General features: G+C 36.4%; 1 protein-coding gene across 8 annotated transcripts in view; it reads left to right on the top strand.

The window, feature by feature from the left end:
* The window catches only part of DMD (dystrophin), a 2428671-nt gene that overhangs the window by 1010959 nt on the left and 1391067 nt on the right, over positions 1 to 26645 (top strand). For all 8 annotated transcript variants that reach the window (XM_077145121.1, XM_077145123.1, XM_077145120.1 and 5 more), the window contains 2 exons: positions 15165 to 15288; positions 26224 to 26311. In XM_077145121.1, the coding sequence (XP_077001236.1) occupies positions 15165 to 15288; positions 26224 to 26311 (212 nt within the window). The remainder of the gene's footprint in view (positions 1 to 15164; positions 15289 to 26223; positions 26312 to 26645) is intronic.

Genomic DNA, 26645 nt, shown 5'->3' on the forward strand with positions numbered 1-26645 from the left:
AATGTGAGTCTTTCTGGTTGCTTGGGCCAGAGGTTTGGAGTATAGGAAGGAAAGATGTAAGGGATAAGGTTGAAAAGGTAGGTTGGGTTCATGGTAAAAGAAAGGCTCCCAATGCCAGACTAAGGAATATAGCCTTTAATCTTCTGGTCAGGAGGAACCAATGCATATTTTTGAGAAGGAGCAATGCACTAGGGCTACTAAGAACTGTCCCATTTCGGCCCCACCAGAGATTTGGAAGAGATGGGTTATTCCACCCTTATTCCATAGAGCAGGGGATCCACAAACTTTTTCTGTAAAGGATCAGACAGTAAATATTTCAGGCTTAAAACTGTGCCATGTGGTTTCTGAATTACTTAGAGTTCTTAAGAGAAACAGAATCAACAGGAAACACTCACAAATATGAAATTTATAAAAGTATCTCACGTAACTGTGGGAATGCAGAGTCCAAAATCCGTAGGGCAGGCTGTGAAGCTGATGATTCCGATGGAGAGTCTGGATGAACTCCACAGGAGAGGCTCACTGGCTGGATCAGGCAGAGAGCCTGTCTCTTCTGAATCCTCCTTAAAAGGCTTCTACTGATTAGATTAAGCATCACTCATTGCAGAAGACATGCCCCTTGGCTGAATACAAATGGAATCAGCTGTGGATGCAGCCAACGTGATCATGATTTAATTCTATGAAACGTCTTCATTGCAACTGACAGGCCAGCACTTGCCCAACCAGACAAATGGGCACCACCACCTGGCCAAGTTGACACATCAACCTGACCATGACAGTTTCCTTCACAGCTTCTCTACTCTGCCATCGGAGGCATGAGAGCAGCCATCCACACTATGTGAATGAACGAGTGTGGCTATGTGCCAATAAAATTTTATTTCCCCAAACAGGATACAGGCCAGATTTGGCCCATGGGTCATAGTTTGCCATGGGTCAACTCAGGATGGACAACACCTCACCCAGAAGTTAGCACATATTTACTATTCACCAACTAGTCATTGGATGTTGAATGGGTTATTTGTCAGGGTATAATACTAAATGAGACTGTTTTTCTGTTAATGAATTTTTTCATTTTTTACTTTATCATTCTTCATTATAGTTTTGTTTGCAGTTTTTGTCCTCATGATTCCAATAATGGCTTTTACTCTATAGCCTTAAAAAAAAAAAACACTGAAACAAATATCATCACCCTAAAGCATGAGAGAGTGAGAACAGGAATAGTGCTGGCTTAAATCCCAGTAAGATAGAGTCATGAAAGGTAATAATTACAACGTATTACATGTATATGACTTCCACTGTGTGTTAAGCACTCTTCTAAATATCGTGCACATATAAGCAGATTTAACCCTTAAATGGGATTAGGAGGTAATTTTAATTATGATTCCCCTTTTGCCAATGATAAAACTGAGGCACAGAAAGATCAGGCATCTTGCTCGTGATGACATAGTTCACAAGAAACTTTGCAGCTAAGATTTGAACCCAGATATTCCAGCCCAGGATGCTGTATTCTTGAATGCTGCAGTGCTGTCTTGTCTTGAGAAGTTAAAAGGTGATTTCATCAATTGACTTAGCTGAAAATTAAAAGTTTGACCAAGACCATTTCAGAATTTGCTAAGTTCTGTCCATGGAAACTGTACACTTAACCTTGATTATGGCTGTTCTGCATTCAAAAGTCTCGTAGCTCCTGGAGTCCATGGGCACATTAGGTTATCTTTAAATGCAGAGAGCCTATGCAGTGAAGAAAGTATGTGAAAGGTTAGGTGACTTTTTTTAACCTTGAGACATAAACAGGATACCCATATAATTGAACTGTTTCTGCAAATGCAGAATTTCATCTTTGTCTTAACCCCATTATGTGAAGTCATTGCACTTATGCTTGATACCAGTTTTAACATCAGAAAGCACATGAACCGATTTGGCAATTGGGGGGATTTTAGAAAATTAATGAAGATTCCAAAATAATATTAAATTGGGAGAAGTAACCATTTTATAATGCCACGACGGTATAAATTATGCAATTAAGGATCGTAGCTTAGGTTAATAAACATTTTCAGAACTAATATTCTGGTGATAGAGACTTCAAATAAATTTGGACATAATCAAAAATGGCACAGTCTGACCTAGACTGTATTGTATAGTAACAAACAGGAAGTTTGTGTTAACTCTTTATTTAAAAAGTTGAAAATGGGTCTCCCTTTCATTTGGAATGAAGGTAAACAAGTGTGGTATAATAGAATACTTTGGATTCAGGCAGACCTGGTTTTGCATCTTAGCTCCATGCTTCACTGTGTGTTGACTTGAAGGAGATTTCTAAAGCTCTCTCCTTATGATCTAGCTATGAAAATGAAAATTCTATTAAATAACTTGCACATTTATTGTGGGATGAATTAAATATTTACTTATGAAAGGATGAGACATGATAAAGATGCTTAAAATGCTTCTGTTCCTTTTTCCTCCTTTGAATTTGATTAAAAACTTAATATAGATGCTACAAAAAAATAATCACAGACTGATTCATGGAATATGAGAGCCCACATGTTTAGAACAAGTACAAAAGTCAAGTAACACTAATGAAATGGGGAAAAACTATCAGGCTAAAGAGTCTACGAAATGCTGCCGTATTATTTGGATTAAGCCAGTCTTCCCAAATTGTAGGTTTACTTTCTCAAGGGATTCTCAGGATTATGACTGCTAGGTACTTTTTTTGTGTCAAAATGGCCGAAGGCATTTTAACTGTGCATCTGAGGGTGTCTTACTAACATGTTCTTTTTACACCGTTTATCTATATCTTTGAACATTTTATGTTTCTGTGTAAGAGAACTCCCATGAAAAATCCATTTGTCACTATGTTATCGTAATGTAGATAAGAAAATGAAAGAGAAGCCAAATTGCAAAGCAGACAGACTGTGAAAGGGATTGTACGCCCCCTAGCGGCCCGTATTTATTTCTTTCAACGACATATGCAGTTTTCCTTTCAGGTTCCATCATTTTAAATAAACATCGAATTTGATCTTAAAATAAATGGCTCAGTATTTTCAACTTGAGCGTGTAAAATTGTATGATCGTAGATTTATTGCTATGACAAGATTTCGTCTATCGGTTAAAAGAATATATCCATTAACCCGTGTTTAGGGGATTTGCTTACACAGAACTAAGTTTCAAAGGGACCTTTCAGTTTCCTGAAAATGAAAAATAGGCTTTAGCCATCTGTGGTTTACCAGCATTTTGCATCCAACTCTCTGGTCATGCTGTCTTTGTCCACTTGCTTTAACACTCTTTGGCTCTAGAACGAATTCCTCTAAGATAGCTGGTTCTGATATCTTAGAATGCTTGGTAGTTCCTTAATTTTAAAAAAAGTTCTCCCCTAAAAGTTGTATTTAAAGCGGGTAGAAAAGTGACTTCTTTGGAACCATGTCATACATAAGAAATCTTGCCAATGTATTTGTTAAATGGTTAAGATTTGTTACTGGAGCAAAGTAGGGAGAAGATGATTTTGAGTCCTTTTTTTTTAATACCAGATTTTGTAAAATTTTAGTTAAGTTTTATTTCTTGAGGAAGAGCAGTATCTTTAGAGAAGTTTTATTCTGCTCAATGCAATCCACTATCCTAGGGGAACAAAAGCTGATTTCAAAGCCAGATAACTCATGGAGTTTTCTGGCATTAATTGCTTAAAATTTTTAAATCACTCGGTTTGTATCCAAGGATATATTTCAAAAAGCAGTATTTTCATCCACATTAAAATGTCTTTTAGTTTGCCATAACTGACAATGAAGACATAATTTTAAGGACAGCATTTTATGTTTTGGACTAGAATTCAGATTTTGAGACACAGGTTAAATAGGCATATTTTGGAACGAGGTAAATTACAGAAATTGATTTTGTAGTATCTTTTAAAGGTGAATTTCAGCACAATCTGGTATCATTAAATTTTACTGTACCAAAATGTATTATTTTGAGTGATGTGCTTAAAACACACATATAAATCTGGAAATTAAGCGTGTAAATAGGATCATGCAAACATAAGGAAATAAAGATTGATAGGAATGGTAATGTAGCAGTTTATACTAACTGAAGATGGGGGTCCTTTCTCATCCTTCATATTATATGGTTTGATGCTGTGCAAATTGTTGAAAAGTTTGTGTAGGGTTCCTGTTATTATCTGGGAATTTACTTAGGTGTTAAATGAACAGACTAATGCAAATGGAACATCAAAGCTACCATGTAGGTAAAGCTGACCTCGGCTTTGCATCTCAGGTCAAAACCTGCTTAACTAGTTAAAAAATAATAATAATCATAGTGTAATAATGATTTAAACTTTATTTAAGTTAGTTTTTATTTCAAGACAGTTCAATGGCTGTTTTTTTTTCTTCATTTTTACCATTTAATGAAAGATGAAAAAGATCAGAGAAGTTAATCCATTTGCCCAAGATAATGGCATAAAGATTAAACTCAGATTAAAATTTGCGGTGCCTGATTTTCAGTCCAGTATATTTTCCACTGTGGCATATTTAGTTTCCAATAAAGCATTCACACACACACATACACACACACACCAACACTCACACATGATCACACACATTAAAAACTTGTTACTGAGCAAGGACTCACTGCCTAACGTGCACAAAGGCCAATGTTATGACATTTTGAGAAAAGATGGTACTATTGTGAGATCCACAGGCAGGGAGACAGGAAGCAAGATTCAAATCTGTCTCCCTATTATGAGAGTTAAGGGAAATTTTATGGCAAAGGGAGGTAAGAGGTAGGGAAAGCAGTGGTGAGGGGTTTGACTTGGCATAGTTCGATTGGTTAACATGTGGTAAAGTGGATTTTAGGCTCGATCTTCCTTATTGAAGGACTGCTCATGTTTGATTTGCTTCCGATATCTCCTTGTCCTAGTAATCTTGGTTCCTTCTTTCCTGGTGGCTGGCTCAAAGTTCATCTAAAGGACAAGAGTCGGGGTTTTTTGCACATGCTCTGGTTATGTGACCTGTAGTTTAAAAAGCTCAGAAGGGGCGGTGCAAAGGTGGGTCAAGACCCAGGTTCGATTTCCAGTGCATGCCCATGAAAAAAAAAATGGTTTTGGAGTTTTTCAAGCTATATAAGGCAATAAGTCATCACCATCACCCCTTGCCCCTAGGAAGAGAACCCATGCTATACAAACACACACATGCACATGTGACATATATATCTTTGTGTGTCTGTGTCTGTACAAACCCTTTTAGTTTTAAGAAGAGATTTACCTAAATGTTCTTTTGTTTCTTTCATGATATGATAGGATTGTCCCTTTTAATACTATTATATAATTATAAAAGTATAATAATTCCTGTGTGCTCAACACATCTCAAAGTCCTAAAACTTTTTTTTGTTGTTGGCAGTAACGGGGTGTTCTAGTTTGCTAGCTGCCAGAATGCAACACAACAGAGACAGATTGGCTTTTAATAAAAGGGGATTTGTTTTGTTAGTTCTTCAGAGGAAAGGCAGCTAACTTCAACTGAGGTTCTTTCTTACGTGGGAAGGCACAAGACGATCTCTGCTGGCCTTCCCTCCAGGCTTCTGGGTTCTAACACCTTTCCCCGGGGTGATTTCTTTCTCCATCTCCAAAGGCCTGGGCTGAGCTGCAAGTGCTGAGATGAGGTATGCTGAGCTGCTTGGGCTGTGCTACGTTGTGCTCTCTCATTTAAGCACCAGCCAATTAAATCAAACTTCATTCATTGCAGCAGGCACACCTCCTAACCGACTTCAGGTATAATCAGCAACCGATGTACTTCACATACCTTTGGTTCATGTCTACAGGAATAGAACTAGGCACCTACACCTGGCCAAGTTGACATCTGAACCTAACTACCACAGAGTCTGCATGAGACTTCATTTGATATTTTATATGCTCTCTCTGATTCAAATGTAATCTTTATCATTCAATTTTAAGCAGATATGTGAAAATGTAAGGGAGGTAGGGGCTAGTTTCCCCAAGGAGGAAGATTAATGGAGGCAGAACAGGAAGAGGTTGGTCAAGAAAACTTTTCAGAAGATGTACGTCTTGAACTGAGTCTTGAAAGATGAACAGGTGTTCAGCAGATTGTCCATGATGGGGAGAGTACCAGTCTATTAATATGGATTTAAAATGTCTTCTAACATTCTAAAAGGCTAAAGAGGGAAGATGATTATTCAAAATATAATAATTGAAACTTTAAAATCTTACCTCACCTCCAAAAAGATGTTTTCCATATACTAATACCAATGAAAAAGAAACATAGTTTTATTTCCATTAACATTAAAGAGTGTCTTCTAGCTGGTTAAAATATACTTTAAATATACCATCTGATAAATTAGCTGGTCTAGTTCCGGAGCCTCAGAGTTAACATATTTCCCTGGAGTTAGTACTTTGTTTTTAGGCTTCTTAGAATAGGGCTCACAAGTTTTGATGAAATTCTACATACAAAGGTATTTAATTATGTAAAATGGCCGTCCATAACCTAGCTCTCAGATCTAGTTAGTTAAGACTGGGAGCTTGGAGGATTCCTCTTTCAAAATTTACATGTTTGGGACTGACGTATCCCAAATGGTATATTGATAGTGATGGAATTAAAATGTATGTAAATGTGTCATCCTAGTTTAATACATTATATGGCATTACTGTTCAGAGAATTAACAGAGCATAGTGCCACGTACAAGGGTCTCCTGATGTAATTAGCCCAGTTATCAAACAGTACGAGTTCCGTACGACAGTATATTACTGATAACTCAAAACTGACAACTTCTTTTTGACTGGGTTTCTCTCCCTTCCTTTAAAATGTTTTTCTGAGTTTTTGTCTTTTAATTTATATACATACATACACACACACAGACACACAAATATGTATGTCTCCGAATTTTGACTATGAGGGGTATAGTTGATCTAATTTTCAGAATCTTTATAGGAAATACTATATGAGGTTGATTCCATTTGTACAATCAGATCTTGAGGGAAAACTTTAATGTTTGGTCTATATGCACCAAGCCTTCTGATATTTGGAAATTTCTAGAAGCTGGAGGTTTTCTTTGAAAAAATAACTGATGCTCTTGTTCTTTCGGACTTTGCAAATTTTAATTTTGGGGTTTTGTGATGAGTTTATCTGGAAAGAAAGTTAAAATTGTCACTTCATCGCTAATCATAAATAAGTTAATAACAAAGAAGATATTTTAGGTTATATTTGAAGAGCATAGGACAGAGTATTCATCAATAATTACAAGAAGAAAAATCATTTTGTGAATAAAGAAAAAGAAATCATGATTTTCTTAGTAGATAAAGAGGATGTTAAAGTTGATAAAGTTAGATTGAATTTAAAGGCTCTGCCAGTGATGATAAATAGAAAAACAACATTGAGTGAACAGTGAAGTATGTGGTGAGACTAAGATGAGTAATTAATAAGAAATATATTAGTGGGCTGGTTCTAGATGTGCAGAGGCCCATTAGGAGTAATTTACTATTTATCAGTTCATAAACAATTGTTTCATAGGACTCTTTATTTATTTATTTATTTATTTATTGCATGGGCAGGCTCCGGGAATAGAACCTGGGTCTCTGGCATGGCAGGTGAGGATCCTGCCACTGAGCCACTGTTGCACGGCCCTTCATTGGAGTTTTTAAAGTGAAAAAAAGAAAAAAAGAATGAGAAGATGTGAGCATTTTTATGAAGATAGGAAAATACATGCACAGAATCCAAGGTTCAATATGGAAAATAACTCTTCAGTGTTTGCCTTGAGAGTTTTTTAAAAGGTACCTGAGTTATAGGAACTTGATATCCTTAGTCGGTGATTAAATTCCTAGCTTAGGGTCATAGAAATTACTGTAGAAAATGCCACCTGTAAGGAACAGAGAAGAGTAGGTAGCAACCAGTTTATAAATGTGTGGATTTAAATCAGGGAAGTCTATTCATTGTCCATGTTTCTCAGCAAAGCTATCTGAAGACTATTCAATAGCAGTGAGGACTAGTAGGCAAAAAACAGAAAGCAGTGAAACAATAGCTGCCAAATTGATAAGAAATAAAATGAATGCAAAATTATTACTTGGAAGCTGGAATCTGAGTAGGAGCCAAGAAAGAGACTTGTTCATTGTGCTGAAAGCAGTAGAAATGTCACTGAGACTAAGCGTTGAATGTAGGTCATTTGTACTCAGCAAGAGTTCATGGGAAGCCTGGAGGCCTTTTCAAACCTCGCCTCTGTTTCTCCTTCACCCTTCCATCCTCATTGCTGGCAAAAAGAGTTGTGGATGGTTACTGGCAGAATGTAGGAGAGAAAACAATGCTAGCAGTTGGCAGTTAACTCCCAGAACTCTAAGGGATGTTATGAATGTTAGATATAGGATAGACTAACAGAGATATGGTAGAAGCAACAAACTCCAGTGGAAGCAACAGAAAATAGTATATATCAATAAGATTAGATTAGAGGGGAGGCAAGGGTAGTTCAGTGGTGGAATTCTCTCCTGCCATGTGGGAGACCCGGGTTTGATTCCCAGTCCATGTACTTCCACTCCAGAAGAAACAAGCAAAACAAGCAAGCACGAGCAAACAAAAATTCAACAAGTGATGCTACATTAATGAGGTAGTTTACAAGTTTAACCTCAATATTATTGTATCACTATGAATTTATCTGTATCATCTCAGTATTATTGTATAACTTTATGAATCTATGTGTCACTTTTTGCATTCATGCATATAACTCTGTGTATTTGTTGTGTGCATCACTATAAACCGATGCATTCATAAAGGTATATAATTGCAAGCTTTCTTGAAGGAAGAAAAGCAGAATGTTTGCAGTGGTATAAATCAGTTCAGGCTTACTCACGCCTGTCCGAAGATATCGGTGTGCAAAGAGGGAGGCTGCCAGGCCTGTTTCTTGTCATGTCCAGGACCTGCCCTTATCTTGGACAAAGGAGTTCAGCTAAGGGCCAGATAGTAACTCCCACCCTGCAAGTTCTGTCTCTGTACCTTTCTAGTGTTTACCACCTGTTCTCTTAGTAACTTCTCCCTTTCTCACTAGCCTGTATAATCTAGAAACAAAGAATATCCAGGGCTCAGACTTTGGACAAAGAGTCCTCTGGGTTTGCTGACAATAAAGTTTTGGCAACTTCTCAGAGGCTCAGGTGCTTTCTTGGGAAAATGAAGTTTCTACTACTTCAATAACCGCATACTCACATGGAAAAGTAATGAAATTGTGACCCTGCCATACAGCATACAAAAAAAAAAAAAAGAAGATTAGGTTAGGAATAGCTTACATCCTGAATTGTGATGCAAGGTGTCACAATGCTGAAAGAAAGAAAAGAAGAAAATCCAAGAGTTGAGAATAACTGTTGCAAGCGCATTAATATTTTGCTTGATTCCATTTCAGAAGGGAAGTGTAATATATTAATCAAAGTCCCTATGAAGGGATATTTTTTTCCCAGGCAAAGCTTTCCTCTCATAACTGCCCTAGCAAAATTTGCAATCCATTTTTCAAAATCTGTAAATCACATAAGGAGCATAATCACTCTCCCTACACTCCAGGATCCCTTTCCAAATTTGGAAATTTGGAACAAATGATAAAAATGACTGAGGAAAGACTCCCCTGTGGAACTTTGCACCCTGTTTCCTGAACTGATGTGAATTACTATAACTACATGCCAACTAGTTCCCTGGCCTTCCTTAAAATCTTCACTGACAGCACCAAGCAGACCCGTTACCATGGTGTTGACAACATAAAGCCTTCATTGTGTGGAGATAACCAATTTTCTTGGCAGGCCCTCTAGTGTAGAAGCTGATTTAATCCTAAATCATCAAGAAGGAGCTTTTTTATTAACCTTAAAAAAAGGTCATGGTGTGAGTAGAGTGCCAGTTTGGTGTCTAAAGCATTTTTTTTTTTAAATCAAATGGATGCTTTACTAAACCAAATTCCTTAGTAACATAGAACGATGCATTTTCATTTATGTTATCACTAAATTTTAATCCCATGTCTGGCACTTAGTATATTTTTGTGGCATGAAAGAAAGGATATATTTGACTGTTTTAAAAGGGAAATTATATAATTGCAAATTTCCAAAGAACAAGATGTTGACATCCATTTTAAAGATTTTTTTGAATGAAAACATTCAAAATAACCTGTGTAAATAACCTGTGTGTATGTGTGTGTTTTAATGCAGTGTATTAGAGCAAATGGTAGAAGATAATCATACCTCATGGGTAAACAAGATCAGTATAAATTCCAGGCCTGGTAAAAAAAATTTTCCAACATACTCCTTAGCGAAAGAACTGGGCCTGTCACAGACCTGATAGCATCGTAGTATGGGCTGGTACAGCCAGCCAAGTATGGGCTGTGATATTAGAGGTGTGATACCATCCTGGTACCTGGAGACAAGTTTGGGTTTTATGGGACTGTAGGTGTAAGTAGGCAGTCTTTCTAAGAGGGAGTCTGAATCGAAAGAGTAGAGGACCAAAGAAACCAGATCTAAAGGGGAAATGTTGTAGAGAGTGGTGGATATTTACATCTTACTTTTATGAGCTAGAGAGCATTTGCGTGTGCTTGAGTAAGACTTATTTAAAGAACACAGGAAATTTTTGATCAAAGTAGTCTAGGTATCACTAAGAAGTCAAGCTTTTAAAATAGAAAACTTCTCATGGAGTGGCAGATAAGAGTCACTGAAGGATTTCAGTCCATTGGAGGAAGAGGCAAGAGTAAATTATGGCATGTAGATCAAGTCAAGTAAGAATCTAGAATGGGCATTTGTTTTTAGAAGAAGTTCTTGAACTAAGAATAAATTATAATGTAAGGGGAAGAGTAATGTCAAGGCCAGATCATGCAAGGTCTTTTAGGCCATATTGAAATTTTGGTCTCTATTGTAAGGAAATTAGAAAGTCTTTGGGTGCTTTTTGGATGAGGGTAACATACTTGGGCATGTTTTTAGACATGACACTTTTGCAAGCAGTGTGGAAACTAGATTAGAGTTCAAGAAGGTTTGCCTAGAGCTAATTGAGATTGGACTGCAGTAGTTTGGGTGACAATCAATGGCAACATGAATAAGGGTGCTGGTTGTGGAGACCCTGAGAAGTAGACAGGCTGAGGATAATAGAGATGAAATATGTGAATGATTAGACTTTGCAATTGATTAAGTATGGGAGGGAAGGGAGAAGAGGTACAAAGATGACAGAGAATGATGTCATTCACAGATGTGGCAACCACTGGGAAGGAACCAGTTTTAGGAAGAAGATCAAACATTCACTACTGACATCTCATGTTGAAGGAGCTAGCTTTTGCAGCCTGCAAGTGGAGACTTCAGTAGACCGATAACTATGTAGCTGTGGAGCTCAAAAGAAATGTGTGCCTGAATTAAAGATACGTATTTCAGAGTCACTGATATATAGATTGCAATTGAAGTCATGGGTGTGGATAAGATTGCTAGTGAGAAAGAATAATACAATAGGGTAGCAGATGATTAATAATGAATGGGCCTTGATGAACTCCAGCCCATTGTAATAACAAGGTGGTGGAAGAGGGGCCTGCAAAAATTTTACAAGTGTCATAGAAATAGAAGGCAAATCGGAAGAGTATGGAATAAAAGAAGTCAAAGAAGAATTTCAAAAGAGAGAATATGTTCAACACATTAGGAAAGTGAAACTCACCATTGACTTTACTGACATGATTACTCTATCAAGAGATGTTTTTGTTGAGAAACTATACTGAGTGGATGAAAGATCGAATGGGAGGTAGGAAACTGATACCTTAAACTGGAGAACTCTTACAAAAAGTTTGCCTTTATCAGAAAGAAGAGAATGTTTGGAGGGGAAAATGGGATCAAGAGAGCTTGGCTATTTTTAAGAAAGAAGTCAACAGAGTATGTTTAAATTTTCATATGAAGAACTCAATTGAGAAGAAAGGATTGAAAGTACAGTAGAGAGAGAATGGAAAATTGACAGTTAGATGCCTGAGAAGTAAGGGAATAAAAGACAAAAAGCAGGTGAGAAGATTGGTCTTACATAAAAGGAAGAAAACTCCTTCAAATGTAAGAGAAGGGAATGAGAAAGTTAACCATACAAACAAGTTGGATTGACTGTTTGGGAATAGGACATTGAAGAAATTCTAGTATGATAATTTCACTTTACTCTGTAAAGTAGAAAACGAGGTTTTCTGCTGAGAGAGCTGAAGAACCGAATAGGTCAGAACTTTGTGTGTTCTGGGAAACGTTTAAATAGTTCTTGTGGTGAATCAGAGCTTAAATTGGAAAAGTAAATATGGCAGGATACTGGGTTCATTTGAGGCTGTAGATCATTGCCTTAGCTTGGCCTCCCTATGGAGTAGATGAGGAGACAATGATATAGGTGCCAGTAGTCTATTTGGAAAGTGATCCCGGGAATCACTTTGAGTAAGACGATACATGATCAGGTTATTTCTCAGGGCCCCTGGGTCATATTTCTGCTGGAAACCCCCTGAGGCAATGTGTGGATTATATTTCAGGAATGTTCCACTGAGGGCTAAGGGCACTGGGATAGTTATCCACCAATTAGTTCTCACTGAGGGTGACTCCTGAGGTGTCAACATGCCAGCATTCCTGGCCTGCCCCATGCACTGGCAAGCAGATGCCTCCAAAAGAAATAAGAGGATTCTTAATTGGACCAAAGGATAGGCAAAGATGTCTTTCTTAAGATATGCTAATGAAAAACATGCATAAATGTTGACAGGAAAATAATATGGGTCTCTGGATTTGGTGGGAGGCTAAATGACCATAGCCAAAGAAGTGTTGATTTAATGAGTTGGTATCAGTGAATATCTCTCTATGTCTCCATATCTTTATATCTCTATAACTATATCTATTTATCTATCTATCCATCTATCTATCTATCTATCTATCTATCTATCTATCTATCTATCTATCTATCTATCTATCTATCTATACAGAGAAAGAGAGAAGAAAGAGGGGGATTGATTTTTAGTAGTGTGTGTGCAACAGGACATTATGAATGAAGAAATAGGAAATTTGATATTTAAACGTATAAGTAAAACAAATATAGGAAAGATAACACCTACCATGTATGATGGAATAAAATTCAATAAATATTTGCAATGCACACAAGAATGAAAGAAAGTGTTAACTTTGAATTACATAAGGTTTGGAATCCAGAATCTCTAAATTCGTATCCCTTTTCACTCAATGCGTAGTTGGGTGACCTTGGCAAATAACAACTCAGTAAATATTTATTACTGTGAAACAGGCATTCTTTGAGGTGCAGGGCATAATGGTAAACAAGATGGATGAAGTTCCTTTCCTATGGCACTAAAGGTTTGGGTTAATTAACTTTTCTGAGCCTCAGTATCCATATAGGCACAGGGAGAATGATAATGCTACGCATAGGATTTTGTAAGAATAAGAAGAATAAACTTTTGGAAAAATTTTTTTGTAAAGCTCTGTATCAGTTTAATGTTAAAACATTGACCAAATATAGTAACATGAAAAATTCTAATAGTCCAATATGTTTTAAAGCCCTAAAATTTGGCTTCACAGTGTCACTTCTTAAGTTTGTGAGGGTGGAGAATGGCTTAATGATAGTTAATGTGAAAAATTCCTGGAGGTTTTTAGCTCATTTCAACTTCAATAAGTGTTGAAAGTCTAATACAGAAGCCAAAACATTAATTGCAATCACAGGCTGTATTGTAAACCAACAAGGTAATTGTCTCTTTTTCCCTGATTATACTACACAATACTGATATGACCATTTCTGGTGCCTAATTGTAAGGAAAAGAAAGATGCTGACAAGCCATCGAATAACCAAAAGTTAGGTGATGGATTTCAAAACCATAATATGGGACAGATCATTGAAGTAACTGAGTAGGCTGACCTAGAGAAATCTTCTAGTGTGCTTCCAGAACAGATTTCAACTATTTGAAGGACTGTAATACAAGAGAAGGTATAGCTTCATGAATTAAGTACATGATTTAGGATCTTAAAGCTTGCATTTTTTGTTCTGATTCATAAATTTCCTATAGAAATTTAGTAAGTCATTTATTTTTCTGGGATTGTCCATTTTGTCTGTTGTTTTGGGATGTTTTGTTTAATAAACCTTTGGATTAGATGATCTCTAAGTTCCCTTTTCATAGAGCATTAATAGAGGTTGATAAAACCTAGGTGTTCTTTCAAAGGAAAAAGGAACACATTCAAAATTATACCTGGAATTTCATTTCATTCATAGATACCTCCAGCCCTTGCAACTCATCTATGAATCTCTTAAAAATCTCTGCTTTAACTAGAACTGATTCACTTGATCCGAGTGAATAGTTTATTCCCAATAGCTCCAGAGATTTCTGTATAAAAAGGTAATATTTGAGAGTGATCAGGTTATCTATTGCTGCATAACTACCCACTCAAAACAGCAGTTGTTTATTATTTCTCACAATTTTGCAATGTGGATAGGGCAGCTATTTTGTTCCACATGGTGCCAGTTGGGTCAATCATCTGGCTGTATTCATATGGCATTTGAGATGAGCTGGAAGGTCAGAGAAGGCTTCACTCGTGGTACCTCTTCCCACATGTGGCCTCTCCACCTGAGTAACTTGGGCTTCCTTGCAGCATGGTCACCTCAGGACTTGTTATATGGCAGTTGCCTTCCCGGATTGTGTGTTCGAAGAGGAAAAGCTCCAGTGTGCAGGCACTTAGGCCCTTGCTTACACCACGCTTGCTAATATTCCATTTGCCATATGGCAATCACATGGCCAAACCCAGAGTCAAAGTTGGAGACACCGCAACAGCATGAGTGCCACAGATGTGGTTCAATGGGGGCCACCAACTGGAATTTTTAATTTCTTGCATCTATTCCCACCACCCCCCCCCAGAAAGAGAGTGTTTTCTTAGGAAGTAGTAGATTTTCAGTCAATGCAAATATTCAAGCTGAGGCCAGGTACCAGCTTATAGGAGATACTGTAGAGGTTATTGGTACCTTGAGGTGAATAAAATAACCCCTAAAGTCAGCTTTTGATGAAAGCTGACTCTAAATTCTGAGCCTCACTGTCTAGGGAAATAGTGATGCTATTAGCAGTAATAGGAACATCAGGCCAAAATCTGAGACTGGGAGGAGAAAGATAAATGTGGATAAATTGCCTTTTTTTTTTTCTTGTAGAGAAGAAAGAGCTAATCAAGAAATAATGACCTTTATTCTTTCCTATCCTAGGTTGGATGTCGATATAACCGAACTTCACAGTTGGATTACTCGCTCAGAAGCTGTGTTGCAGAGTCCTGAATTTGCAATCTATCGGAAGGAAGGCAACTTCTCAGACCTTAAAGAAAAAGTCAATGTAGGTTTTGCATTAATTTCTGTACATTTCCTTGAGTCATGCTGCTTGTAAACTCAGTGCTTTGTACCCTCCGATTCTGTTAGAGTTGAAGGGATTTAAACAATATTATAATAATACTTTTTCATGTATCTTTAAAATGTGCTTTAGAAATCAAGCAAAATCGAAGTTTAACCTAGAAAGGTCTTTCCTGGTTCTAACCAAGAACCCTTTTCATAAACCTTCTGTAACATTTATGCAATTTAGTTGCAAATTAGCAATGGTATAACATGAATGCATATTGATTTCCTTTCGTGTATTGTTCTGTCACCTTAAGGCTGGGCTTCTCAGAACTAGCAAAATAATAGACTAGAGTGGAATAGACTTTAGGAAATCCATATGTAAAGAACCCTGCTTATACTTGTACTATCACTGAAAAGATTTTCATTACAGCCACTACTCCTAGTCATAAATTATAACATATTTGAATTTCCCAGATATTTATGTTGTAGAAATGAATGAGGACTACCCAAATGAGAATAAGCAAAGACTATTAAGAGCTTACTATAGAAAGGGAGTCAGCCATCATCACATATGTTGCAGACACTCAAAGGCAGGTGAAGACGTGGGAAGTTTTTAGAGTGGAAGGAAGGAAAAGCTTCAGATATGCTGTCTGGAGGTTGTTGCATGGGGAAGCTGTAGGCAGGCTAAGTAGAAGTGGGTCATTGTATGTGATTAGTTAGGGAAACATATTTGGCTTTCTCTGGCCAGTCCTGAGATGGAAGTAGGGGCAAAAAGGATGGAAGTGGGAGTTGCTGATCAAGTCCTGACTGTTTGGAGATGATTGCTACAGAGTTGGTGGTTTGCCTTCCTGATTTGGTTGCTGCAGAGGTTGTGGGTCAGAGTTCTATTTGTATTTATGACCTGGCCATTATCCATATGTATATTTGGTCTCTTAATGAACTACATTACCTTTATCAAAAAGTATCCAGCCTCTCTCAATATCGATTTATGATCAGAAATCATTTGCTGTTTTTACCTCTTCCAAGACATTACAGTTATGACCTTCACAATAGGAAGTTTTTTTATTAATTTAATAAAAGTTGCTTCATCTCCAGGGCTTTGATTTTGTCAACTGTGGAAATTAAAAGACATCCATTCTTGGCACATGAAGGATAACATTTTATGAGATAATTTCTAACAGGCAGAATAAATCTCTGTAGTGGTCAGGCAAGAGAAACAAGTGTTCTGAATGTAAGATAAGTTTAGCTATAGGAAGATTACATACCTTTGTGTTTATTACCTCTACTTTATCTTTCCAGCATTCGGTTTCATCAGTTACAGAATCTATTAGATTCTTACACACACAACCCTACCTTAGATGCAAGCCAATACTTACTAGGGGGTTACATCTTTTGGAGAAAATAAAGATCTTCAGGGAAGAAATCATCTATTTTTTTTTTTCAGGCTGCTTGAGGAGGAGGGATAATTTCATCAATAATTCTATTAGAGTTCACTGTTTGTATTTATAAATTGGAATGTTATTTAAAAATTTGTGTTAATTTTATATGCTAGGCTGTTATCAGCATTATATAATAGACTTCTGAATAGGTTCAAGAAATGGGAAATATGATTGTTATTTTGCTCACATGTCAGTGTTAAAGCTGAAAGATAATATATAAAATTTACCAGAAAATTAACAAGATGTCTTTGAAATATATACGAGTTTCAAATTATACTTATTTGAGGGCAGATTTTTGAGGGAAATTCTAGGAGTTGAAAATTACTTGGAGATGATTCACCTTAAACACATTTCAAAGTTCATGTGACGTATTTGACCCCTGAAAATATAAATCACCATGGGAAGACATTTTATGAGTTAATTAAAAAAAAATCTTATCTATCTGAATCATATAGTTGTCTGTTTATCTGTTTCTCTATCTTAAAATAGCTTTGATCAAACAGGAAAATTGAGTTCTAGCATTTCAGGAATATAAATTAAAAAATTTCCTGTTATTATATGGTTACCTAGAAGCAATTTGCATTTAATCAATACTGTCAGCACTGACAGACTGAAAGAGCTAAAAAAGTATACAATATTCTATAAGTGGTTTTCTGATGCCTCATGAGTCACCTTTATCAACTTGAACTTTCATTTTCTGAAATAACAACATCATTCTTAATTGCCTACTAAAATAGGATATGAAATGATTTACCTAGACATTTCCTCCAGGCTAAATATAATGTATATGTATTAAAACTCCTTGAGAGAAATGCATAGTAATGATGATGGATACGCAGCTTAGGCACACATTAATTTCCTTACTTCGTCACCTGCCACTTTATATAGTTTCTTTTGAACTCATGGGGGGCCAATCTCATGAATGTGAGCGATATTAATTCATTTTTAGGCATCCATTAAAAATGGCTGGATATTACTCTGTCTTTTTCTTTCATTTAGTTTCTTCATTCTTTTATTCCTTTTAAGTGCCTTAAACCAATTAGTATATCCTAGGCCATTATCAGCTCCATTTCATATATTTTGAAGAAAGGAAAACTTTTAGACCAAAGTACATTTTTGCCTTCTAACTGACCATGTGTTATATTTGTATAACTAACAAAATGCATTTACTTGAAAGCTCTTCTAGAGGACCTTTTTTTTTTTCTTTACTCAAAAGTGTGGTCTCTGGTCTACCAGTGTTGACCTCATCTGGGAGTTAGTTAGAAATGTAGAATCTCCGACCTATGAAATCAGAGTCTGCATTGTATCAGGATCCACAACCAATCCATATGCACTTAAAGGCTTGAGAATCAAAACTCTAGGACATGGTCTGGGATTTACCAGATTCCTGAATGTCATCTGTATTCTATTAAGGTCAACAATGTTCAGAATTTTCAGCTAATTGACAGGTGCTAGCTACTCAGTCTCTTGAATTGAGCACTTGTTAATGTAAATTAGCAATTAATGCAATAGCAATAACCTAGTCTGACCAGAAGGTGATATGGTAAGGCCATATATCCATGTGTTGAAAGGCTACTTACCAAACTCTTAAGGGCACCAGGCCTCTGGCTCTTTCTAGGACTTGCTTCCATCCAAGCAAAGCAACATTTTTACTGAGCTCTGATGGAAATCGTCAGGCCAGTTAATTCTACCTTGTCTCAGATCCCTGTTAACCCCAGTTATCACCCAGAACTTGAGTACTTCTATTTATCTATTCTGCTTTGTACCTGCCAAGACTCTCCTGCTGTGAACTCTAAAACCATTCTTAATGACAAATTCTCTGCCTTATATACTCATTCTCTTCATACACAGAAACCCCTTTTACCCCTTAGAACACCATTAGAATACTCACTCTTTTAAATCCTCACTCCTTTAGAATTCCTGGTTTCCTTATTCTCCAGGGCCACGTCCAAGGATACTGCTCTTTCTTCACGTAATAATCTCTCTTCCCTTGAACTTCATGCCAATTTGCCATCTATCATTCACCATTTTGCCATATTTGCTTTCCATGCTCTTTGAAGACTTTGGCACCAGGTCTTCTCCACCCCAAGTTGTGCTTTCATCTCTAGTGATCTTAGAATCCATGTGGATTGTCCTACTTTCCCCCAAAACTTACATTTTCCTCATCTCCTCAACTCAGCCACCCACTTGTGTTGCCATGCTGTAGATGTCATTGTCAGATATCACTCCATTTCTGAAATAATGTATTTTGAAGAATCATCAGTACCTCTTCATAAGGTTTCCATGTATCTCTGGCTTACTTTTCTCCCCAGTCTCTCTCAACAATTATTTCAATTGTTTATGGGTTTCCTAAAACTTTCACCACCTTTTACCACAGATGACTTTGCCTCCTACCATAGTTGAAATAAATACTCTCAAATTATGTGCATTTTCACCCATAGTCTCTTTCCTTCCATCAGCATTGGTGAAAGAACCTCTGCTTTAGCTACGTAGGCTAATCTATGCACAATCTGGGTCTTATCACGCTCTAGGTCCTAAAGAACTTTCTTCCATTCTGCTGTACGCCAACCATCTCTTCCGTATCTTCAGTCTCTCCCTATTTTCTAGGTCTCTACCATTAAACTTTAACCAGGCTGCTTTTGCCATCTTTGAGAAAATCTGCCTTCATGAAGCCTACCATGAACTGATTTTCATTTACATATCCACCCCAATCTCCAGCCATTGTTACATTGATTCGATTATAGGTTTCTAGAAATTAGGGACAGGAAGTCTTTTTTTTTCTTTTTTTGGTGGGAGGGAGGGGGGAGAGTTATTTTCTGTTTCTTTGTTTTGCTTTTGGTATCCCAGTGCCTAATAGAGTACCTGGTACACAATCCAATAAACGTTTGACTATATGATTAAGTAGTTTTTTCAGCTCTGCAGGCATGACTTAAATAGGCTCTTTGACCAATATGAAGGATATAACAACTTCTGAATAAACATTTGAGTGAATATATTACTTTTTCTGTCAAAGGGTAAAACTTCATTATAGAATGTTAAATGAATAGAAAATTAATTGCTTCTAAAGTCAGGGTAGGACCTGAGGGAATCTCAAATTCTCTTTCATATTAATTAGAGAAAATGTCATGAAAGAAAGAGGCTTTTAAAAGATACCAGTAAAGAAGGAGGAGAAGAGGTCATGAAGTGTTTTTAATCAACTTCCTAAAGTATTAGTGAACTTCCCTTTTTTGAAATACTTTGCTTAAACATTTTTTAAAATTTGTTTCTTTCTTTAGTTATATTGTTATGTTATGCCAACCAGTTGCCTTTTATTTTACAATAGACATTATACGTTTTGTAATTCATAATTTCCTGACATTCTCTAAGGATTTCCAGGAGCCAATATTACATTTTAAAATTAAGAATGTTTTCCTTCTAGCCTGGTTCATAGGGGCTATTAGCTTCTATATTTTTATTTTAAATTATGTATACTAAATACTTTAGGAGCTGGATAGTAGCTTCTAAACATATGATCATACATCGAACATAAATTGAGTTGAGTACTACTTAATACTATTATATACATTATATAATTATATACATTATATACATTAAGAAAAATAAAAACCTGTATGTCCTACTATAAAATATGGACACTTTTAAGATAAAAAAATGTATGGATATATGCATATAATTACATATATGATAAACAGAAAGATACCAGGAGAAAGGCACACCTAAATACTGAGTGAGTTTTCTGAGGAAGAAAGATTAAAGAAAGAAAATAATGTAAAGGACAAAAGTGTTTTCCTGAGCAAGGTGATTTCAAGGAGGTAGCTCTAGTTAACAGTACTCAATGATGTAACTGTTGTATCTGGAAAGAAGAAAATTGGCAACTTTCACAAAAGGACTTTCTGTACAATAGTGAAGATTAGAATCTGCCTATAAGTCTTTGGACTAATGCTGAAGATGAAATGCCTGGAAGAAAATGGAGGTTATGGTTGAACAGTGCTCAGATAATTCCTTTCGGGGTGAGGAAAAGGGGGTTAGGGAGGGAGAAGGGAAGAGAGAGAGAGACAGAGGCAATGGGAGGGATCAGAGGTGTGGGAGTGGAAGAAAAACTGAAGATGCCGGGACATTTGGAACATACTAGAAAAATATAGCCCCACATTTTCTGAGATCAGTAAAGTGTTGTTACACTGAGTCTCTGGTGATAAGGCATTCTAATGGGTTGGCATAGCCAAAGATGTTGCAAAATCTGCAAATACAGGAATAACTTGATTAGGGCACTTGAAAATATGGTGCTCTCTACCTGCTAAGCAGGAGTGCTTCTTTCTCTGCCACTGAGCCCAAGGAATCTTAGTACCATATTTAGGAAACTTTACATTCTATTCTCTTTTGTTCAAAGTCATTCTGTATTTCAGTCTCCAATACGAATTTGGATTTTCGTATTGCATTGTTACATTTTTTCTTATCAGACCAATGTATCTTTGAATGCCAACCTCTTGTCTTGACATTTCATTCCGTTTCTGTTAATTCTGCCTTATGGTTTTCTGTTCTTTTTTCATCAAGTCTTTGGCATCATAGTAAGGATGCCAAACATTTTCTGAAACATTTTCCTGTAGACCACTGTTAGAAGTTTGTATTCCTGCTGATATTGGCAGTATGATATTTCCTTTTCATTGTTCCATGATCAAATTTATAGGTGCCCTATTTTCTCCTTCTTGCTTTTCTCTTCCTCAAACAAAGTGAGGTTCTATGAAGTCTTGACTTATGAATTGTACATGGTACTCTGTTTTCTACTTGGGTGATTGTTTATTACCTTGAGCTGGAAGGCAGGCTGATGTATCCAATTCCCAATCTAATCTGCATCTGCACTCCCTAAAAAAATATTTCATTTAAGTCAGCCCTGATTTACTGAACTTGTAGCATCTTCCACATGGGCTGGTTCTATGACAGCTGCATATATAATTACCAGGATTGATTGTGCATTTACAGTGTCAGAGAAAATTTTGCATGGAGGATGGAGAGAGACTATAATATTGCCTATGAGGGCATTAGGGTACAAGAGGCCTTACCTTATAATGCATCTACTGTGTACCAGGTACTATTCTAGGCACTGGTGATACAATGGAAAATGAAACAGATGAGGATTGCTGACTTTATGCAGCTTACACTCCAGGGAGGACAAATGAAAATAAGCAAGATTCCTATGTAAAATCTATGAAATGTTAATGATACATTCCAAGGGAGGAAATAAAGGAGAGCAGGGGATTTGGAAGTGTGTGTGTGTGTGTGTGTGTGTGTGTGTGTGTGTGTGTGTGCAGATAGAGTGCAGGAGAAGGCCTCGCTAAGGAAGTAACATTTAACTAAAGGTCTAAAGGTAGTAAAGAGATTACAGATCATTGATGCGGGACATTTCAGGCAAGGGTAGTCAGTACACAGCCCTGAGAGGAGCATGCCTGGAATATTCAGGGAACAAAAAAGAGCCCAGTGTGGCTGAAGCAGAATAAGCAAGGGGTTTAAAACACAGCAGGAGATAAGGTTAGAGAGGCGAGGGAAGCTGAGTTCAAGTCTGGACGTGGTGAGGATCCAGCTTTCACTCAGTAAGAAGAGACTCTGAGAGAGTTGAGGGAACTCCCATTTTAACTGGCTTTCTCATTAGTTAGTTTCTAGTTAGTTAGTTAGTATGAAGTTTGGCTCTCTATTAGTTAGTTAGTTAGTTTCTCCTGGCTACTGTTTTGAGAATATATCATCTTGGAGTAGAGCATCTTGAGGGAAACCATTTAATAGGCTATTTTGAAAACTCTAGACCCATAAAGATGATGGGGGTCTTTTGATTTGTGTTGTTGTCATGGACTTCATAATAACAAAGTTTTCTGGAGGCGTTCTGAGGGTGGAGCCAGGAGGACTATATAATGGATTGCATGTGGACTGTGAGAGAAAGCAAAGGGAGGAGTCGACGAATTCTAAGTGTTTGTCCTGTACAAATGGAATCATAGATTGATCCCTAGAGCACTCTTAATTTGAGGTCAGAGAGATGGGGAGAGACTAGGAAAGGAGACTGAGTAAAGGGGGACCTCAAAGTGGGAGGAGAACTCTGTGTACATCTAGCCCAGGAATCTAGATGAAGACTTAGAAAAAGAGGAATCCTCTGGGTCAAATGATGATTACAAGTAAGATGAAGACTGAGAATTGGCTATTGGTGTAGTAGGATGGAGACAAATGGTGAGGTTGATAAAGGCAGTTGTGATGGGAATGAGGAGAGGAGGTGAGGGAGGAAATAGACTACTTCTTCCTGTACTTTGGGGAGTATATATTTTTTTAATTTTGTATGGCCATCCTTGGGAAGGCCGTTTTTTTCCTCCTTGGTGGCACTGTTCACTCAGTTTGCAAATCTGTGTAGCAATGGTGTACAATAATTGAGCTGTATGCAGAGTTGACAATCAGGCTGTTGATTGCCAGTGTCCATTCTCAGTAATTGGGCATGCCCTCTGATCCCATGGTGTCATGATATATGATGGTTAAATATTTTCGATATCACCTCTCACTACATTGAGACTAAAAGGTCATTTCCCTATGAGTTAGTGTTGTATATGGTCAAGGCTGTTTGATTCATTTCCATTGAAATTCCCTTAGAAGCAGCAGAGTATATTTGAAAGAACACTGAACTTGGAAATTAGATGAGCAAGGTTCTCATATTGAACCTAAAACTTTCCATTTGTATGATCTTAGATATATCATTACCTTGATGTTATTCATGCTCAATTTTCCCTTGTATAGAATGGAATAAAATGATGCTTGATAGGGGGTTCTTTTTATCTTGAAGAATTATTAGGACATACATATGAGCTATTATGCATGAACTGTAATATGGTAGATAATGTAAGGGACCCTGTTTTTATTGTGGTTATGCCAATGCTTTCAAATATTCTACAAACCTCTGTCTGAGTTGCTTCGACTGTCAAATTGGGAGAGTAATAGTACCTACTCCATGATTGTCATGTCACTGTTGTTTTATTACAATAACTGGAATATTGCAGTTAACCAAACAAGATATTCCAGGTCAAATACTACCCTGAGATATTCAGTTATGAAGTTTGGCTCTCTATTAGTAATAATTGCTTCTTCCATTGGCTGCTTAGAAGAAAGAGATTGTGATCATGGCATTTAGAAGACAACTGATAATTTCTTTTCCTCTTTGATAATGGAAACATGGTGTTCTGGCTTGGCTCTTTGTAGAAGTTTATGTAAAGAAAGCAGAAACTCAATATAGACAAAATAGAAATCACTCATAGGGAGGGATAACTCTAAAACTCTTCAACTCCCCCCAAAATAAAAAGCCAGTTTGTTGTCATTGTTATTGTTGCTTTGTTGTGGTATATTTCTTTTTGTTTTGCCAATGTAGTTCAAATTTGGGATACCCCAAATTCTGCTGTCTCGCTCAACATTTGGGAATATTATATGTTTACTTAGAATGCATCTCTTTTCCTCTTCTACTAGTTCTCAGAGTCCTTTTTAAATATCATTAAGCATTTAATGAAGAACAAATTTAAAGTACTGGGATACACATGTGCTAATAATCTGCTATGAGAGAATTTAGAACACAAAAGTTAGACAATTGAGAAAATGTGGATTTTGGAACATTTTGGGGGTTCATACTTTTAACCAGCTGTGGTGGCCACTTTATTCACGTGGACATTTCAGTTCAACCAGCAGGCTGGACCCTTCCATGCTTGTCCATTTGCTTGTGGAAGCAATTTAATTCTATGTTTGAGAACTGACATTCCAGATAACCCAGAAGTTTCACTTGCTAATTGGTATGGGATACTAGAAGCATATAACCCCCAAATGGCACAATCCGTGTGTTTGGAAATTTTCAAGTAAAATCTAAGATAGTAAAATGTGATTATCACCTTGAGAGTTTCCTGACCCATGAGATGTTTCTGCATTTCCATATGTTGTCCTTGACAGCATAATGCAAAATGTATATTTTGCAAGAACAAGATTATCATTCTCACTCTGTGGTATTTTATTTTACTCTTCATTTATTCTGTTAAATTTTAATTAGCATTTTATATATTACAATTGCTCCTGGGATTAGAGTATATACTATTAGCTATCAAATAATTCAGCATTTTGTGATCTTAACCTTGAATCTAATAATCCTAGTTCATGCAACTCTTTAAATTCTCTATTGAACTACGGTTATTTTTTAGAGCATTAGAGGGTCTTTTTTTTTAATCTGTAAAAATATATGGATTATTTTATAGTCATTTCCATCATTTGGTATTCACAGGAAATAGTCTGGTCTAGATAATAACTTGTTCTTCTGAAAATATTTCTGAGGTTGCCATATTATTTGTGTGTTTATACGTATATACCTACATTATGAATTTTTGTGTGTATATATATATATTGCTGCTTGTTTTCACAAGTACTAGATTCGCACTGGAAAAATTATAGTAGGCACTAGAAACATGTGACTTTTTAAAGCTAAATTTAAATTAATTAAAATTAAATGAAATTTAAAATTCACTTTCTTAGTCACATTGGCCATGTTTCAGGTTCTTAATAACCATATGTGGCTAGAGATACAAAAGTAGCAAAGTCAGGAGAGACCTCTTTATGATGCTATTGTTTAGTCACTGGAGAATTGCTCTTTCTATATATTAACTGTATTATAGCTTGCTTTGTCTGTGAGGAGTTATGTTTTAGGACATATAACATATAGTGTTATAGCCACATCTTTTTTAATAACTATAGTAAAATACTTTTTATAGTATAAACAAGTCTAGTAAAAAAGTACCAAGGTTTCAAATTTATGTCTATGTAGAGACATTCTGAGCTAAATCTAACAGCATCTACTGATAGCTCTTGTTAATCTTAATAATTTTGCTTCTGTTGTTCAAGAATTAAATCTCGTTAGGAGAAATGAACATAAAAAGCTCCTTGAAACTGAATCTATTTTTCCTTGGAAATGTGAGCACTCTGACAATTTCAGAAAGAGAAAGTAGCCTGCTCTCTTATGCTTAGCTATAAGTTTTTTCTGCTAAATTATTCATGCTGATATATTTTTTCCATTGTATATACTTTTAAACTTCTAATACAGAATATATCTATGTATATTTGTGTGGTTAGGATTGATTTCAGTACTGCATATTTTAAAGATGAACTCTATTCACTGTTATGGTTTGCCTTTTTCGTTTTGTTTTTTGTTTTTTTGTTTTTTTTGCAATAGTACATTGCAATGCATCAGAAACTATTATGTAAAAATGTTGAGAGCTGAAATCCTATTATTAAAAATTGTAGCAATTCAAGATGAAAATGACTTGTACTTTCATTGCCATTTTGATGCTTTTGGTGACATGAGAGTTGAGGCAGAAAGTCTTTAGATCCACACGATAAACTGACAGAGTGAAATATCTTAAGGCTTAAAAGGGCAAGTAGAAGTTATAATTACTGTGTAGCTTCCCGGTCCTTGTATTGAAATACTCACCTTTGCTATCATGCTGCAGGCCATAGAGCGAGAAAAAGCCGAGAAGTTCAGAAAACTGCAAGATGCCAGCAGATCAGCTCAGGCCCTGGTGGAACAGATGGTGAATGGTAATTACATGGAGTTGATTTAGATAATCTTCTTAGGGATTTGATAAACACAAAGGTTCATATTTATCAGCTGAATTATATCAGACAAGTACTTCTTGAATGCAAATTTAAATTAAAGTGAGTTTGTAAGAATTATTCTTTCTTCATGCTAAGCAACTTATTAGAGGAAATTTCACTTTGAGTCCCATGGGGAAAAATTGGAGGTGGTAGTATGTTTTATCAATCTGTTGCAAAGAAATCAATGTTGATGCCGCTGTACAATCCTGCTAGCAATCATCCAAATAATTTAATGAAAAAGGTGTTCAGAGATAATTAGAAATATACACAATCATCT

This window comes from Tamandua tetradactyla, chromosome X, assembly GCF_023851605.1.
Source record: "Tamandua tetradactyla isolate mTamTet1 chromosome X, mTamTet1.pri, whole genome shotgun sequence".
NCBI lineage: Eukaryota > Metazoa > Chordata > Mammalia > Pilosa > Myrmecophagidae > Tamandua > Tamandua tetradactyla.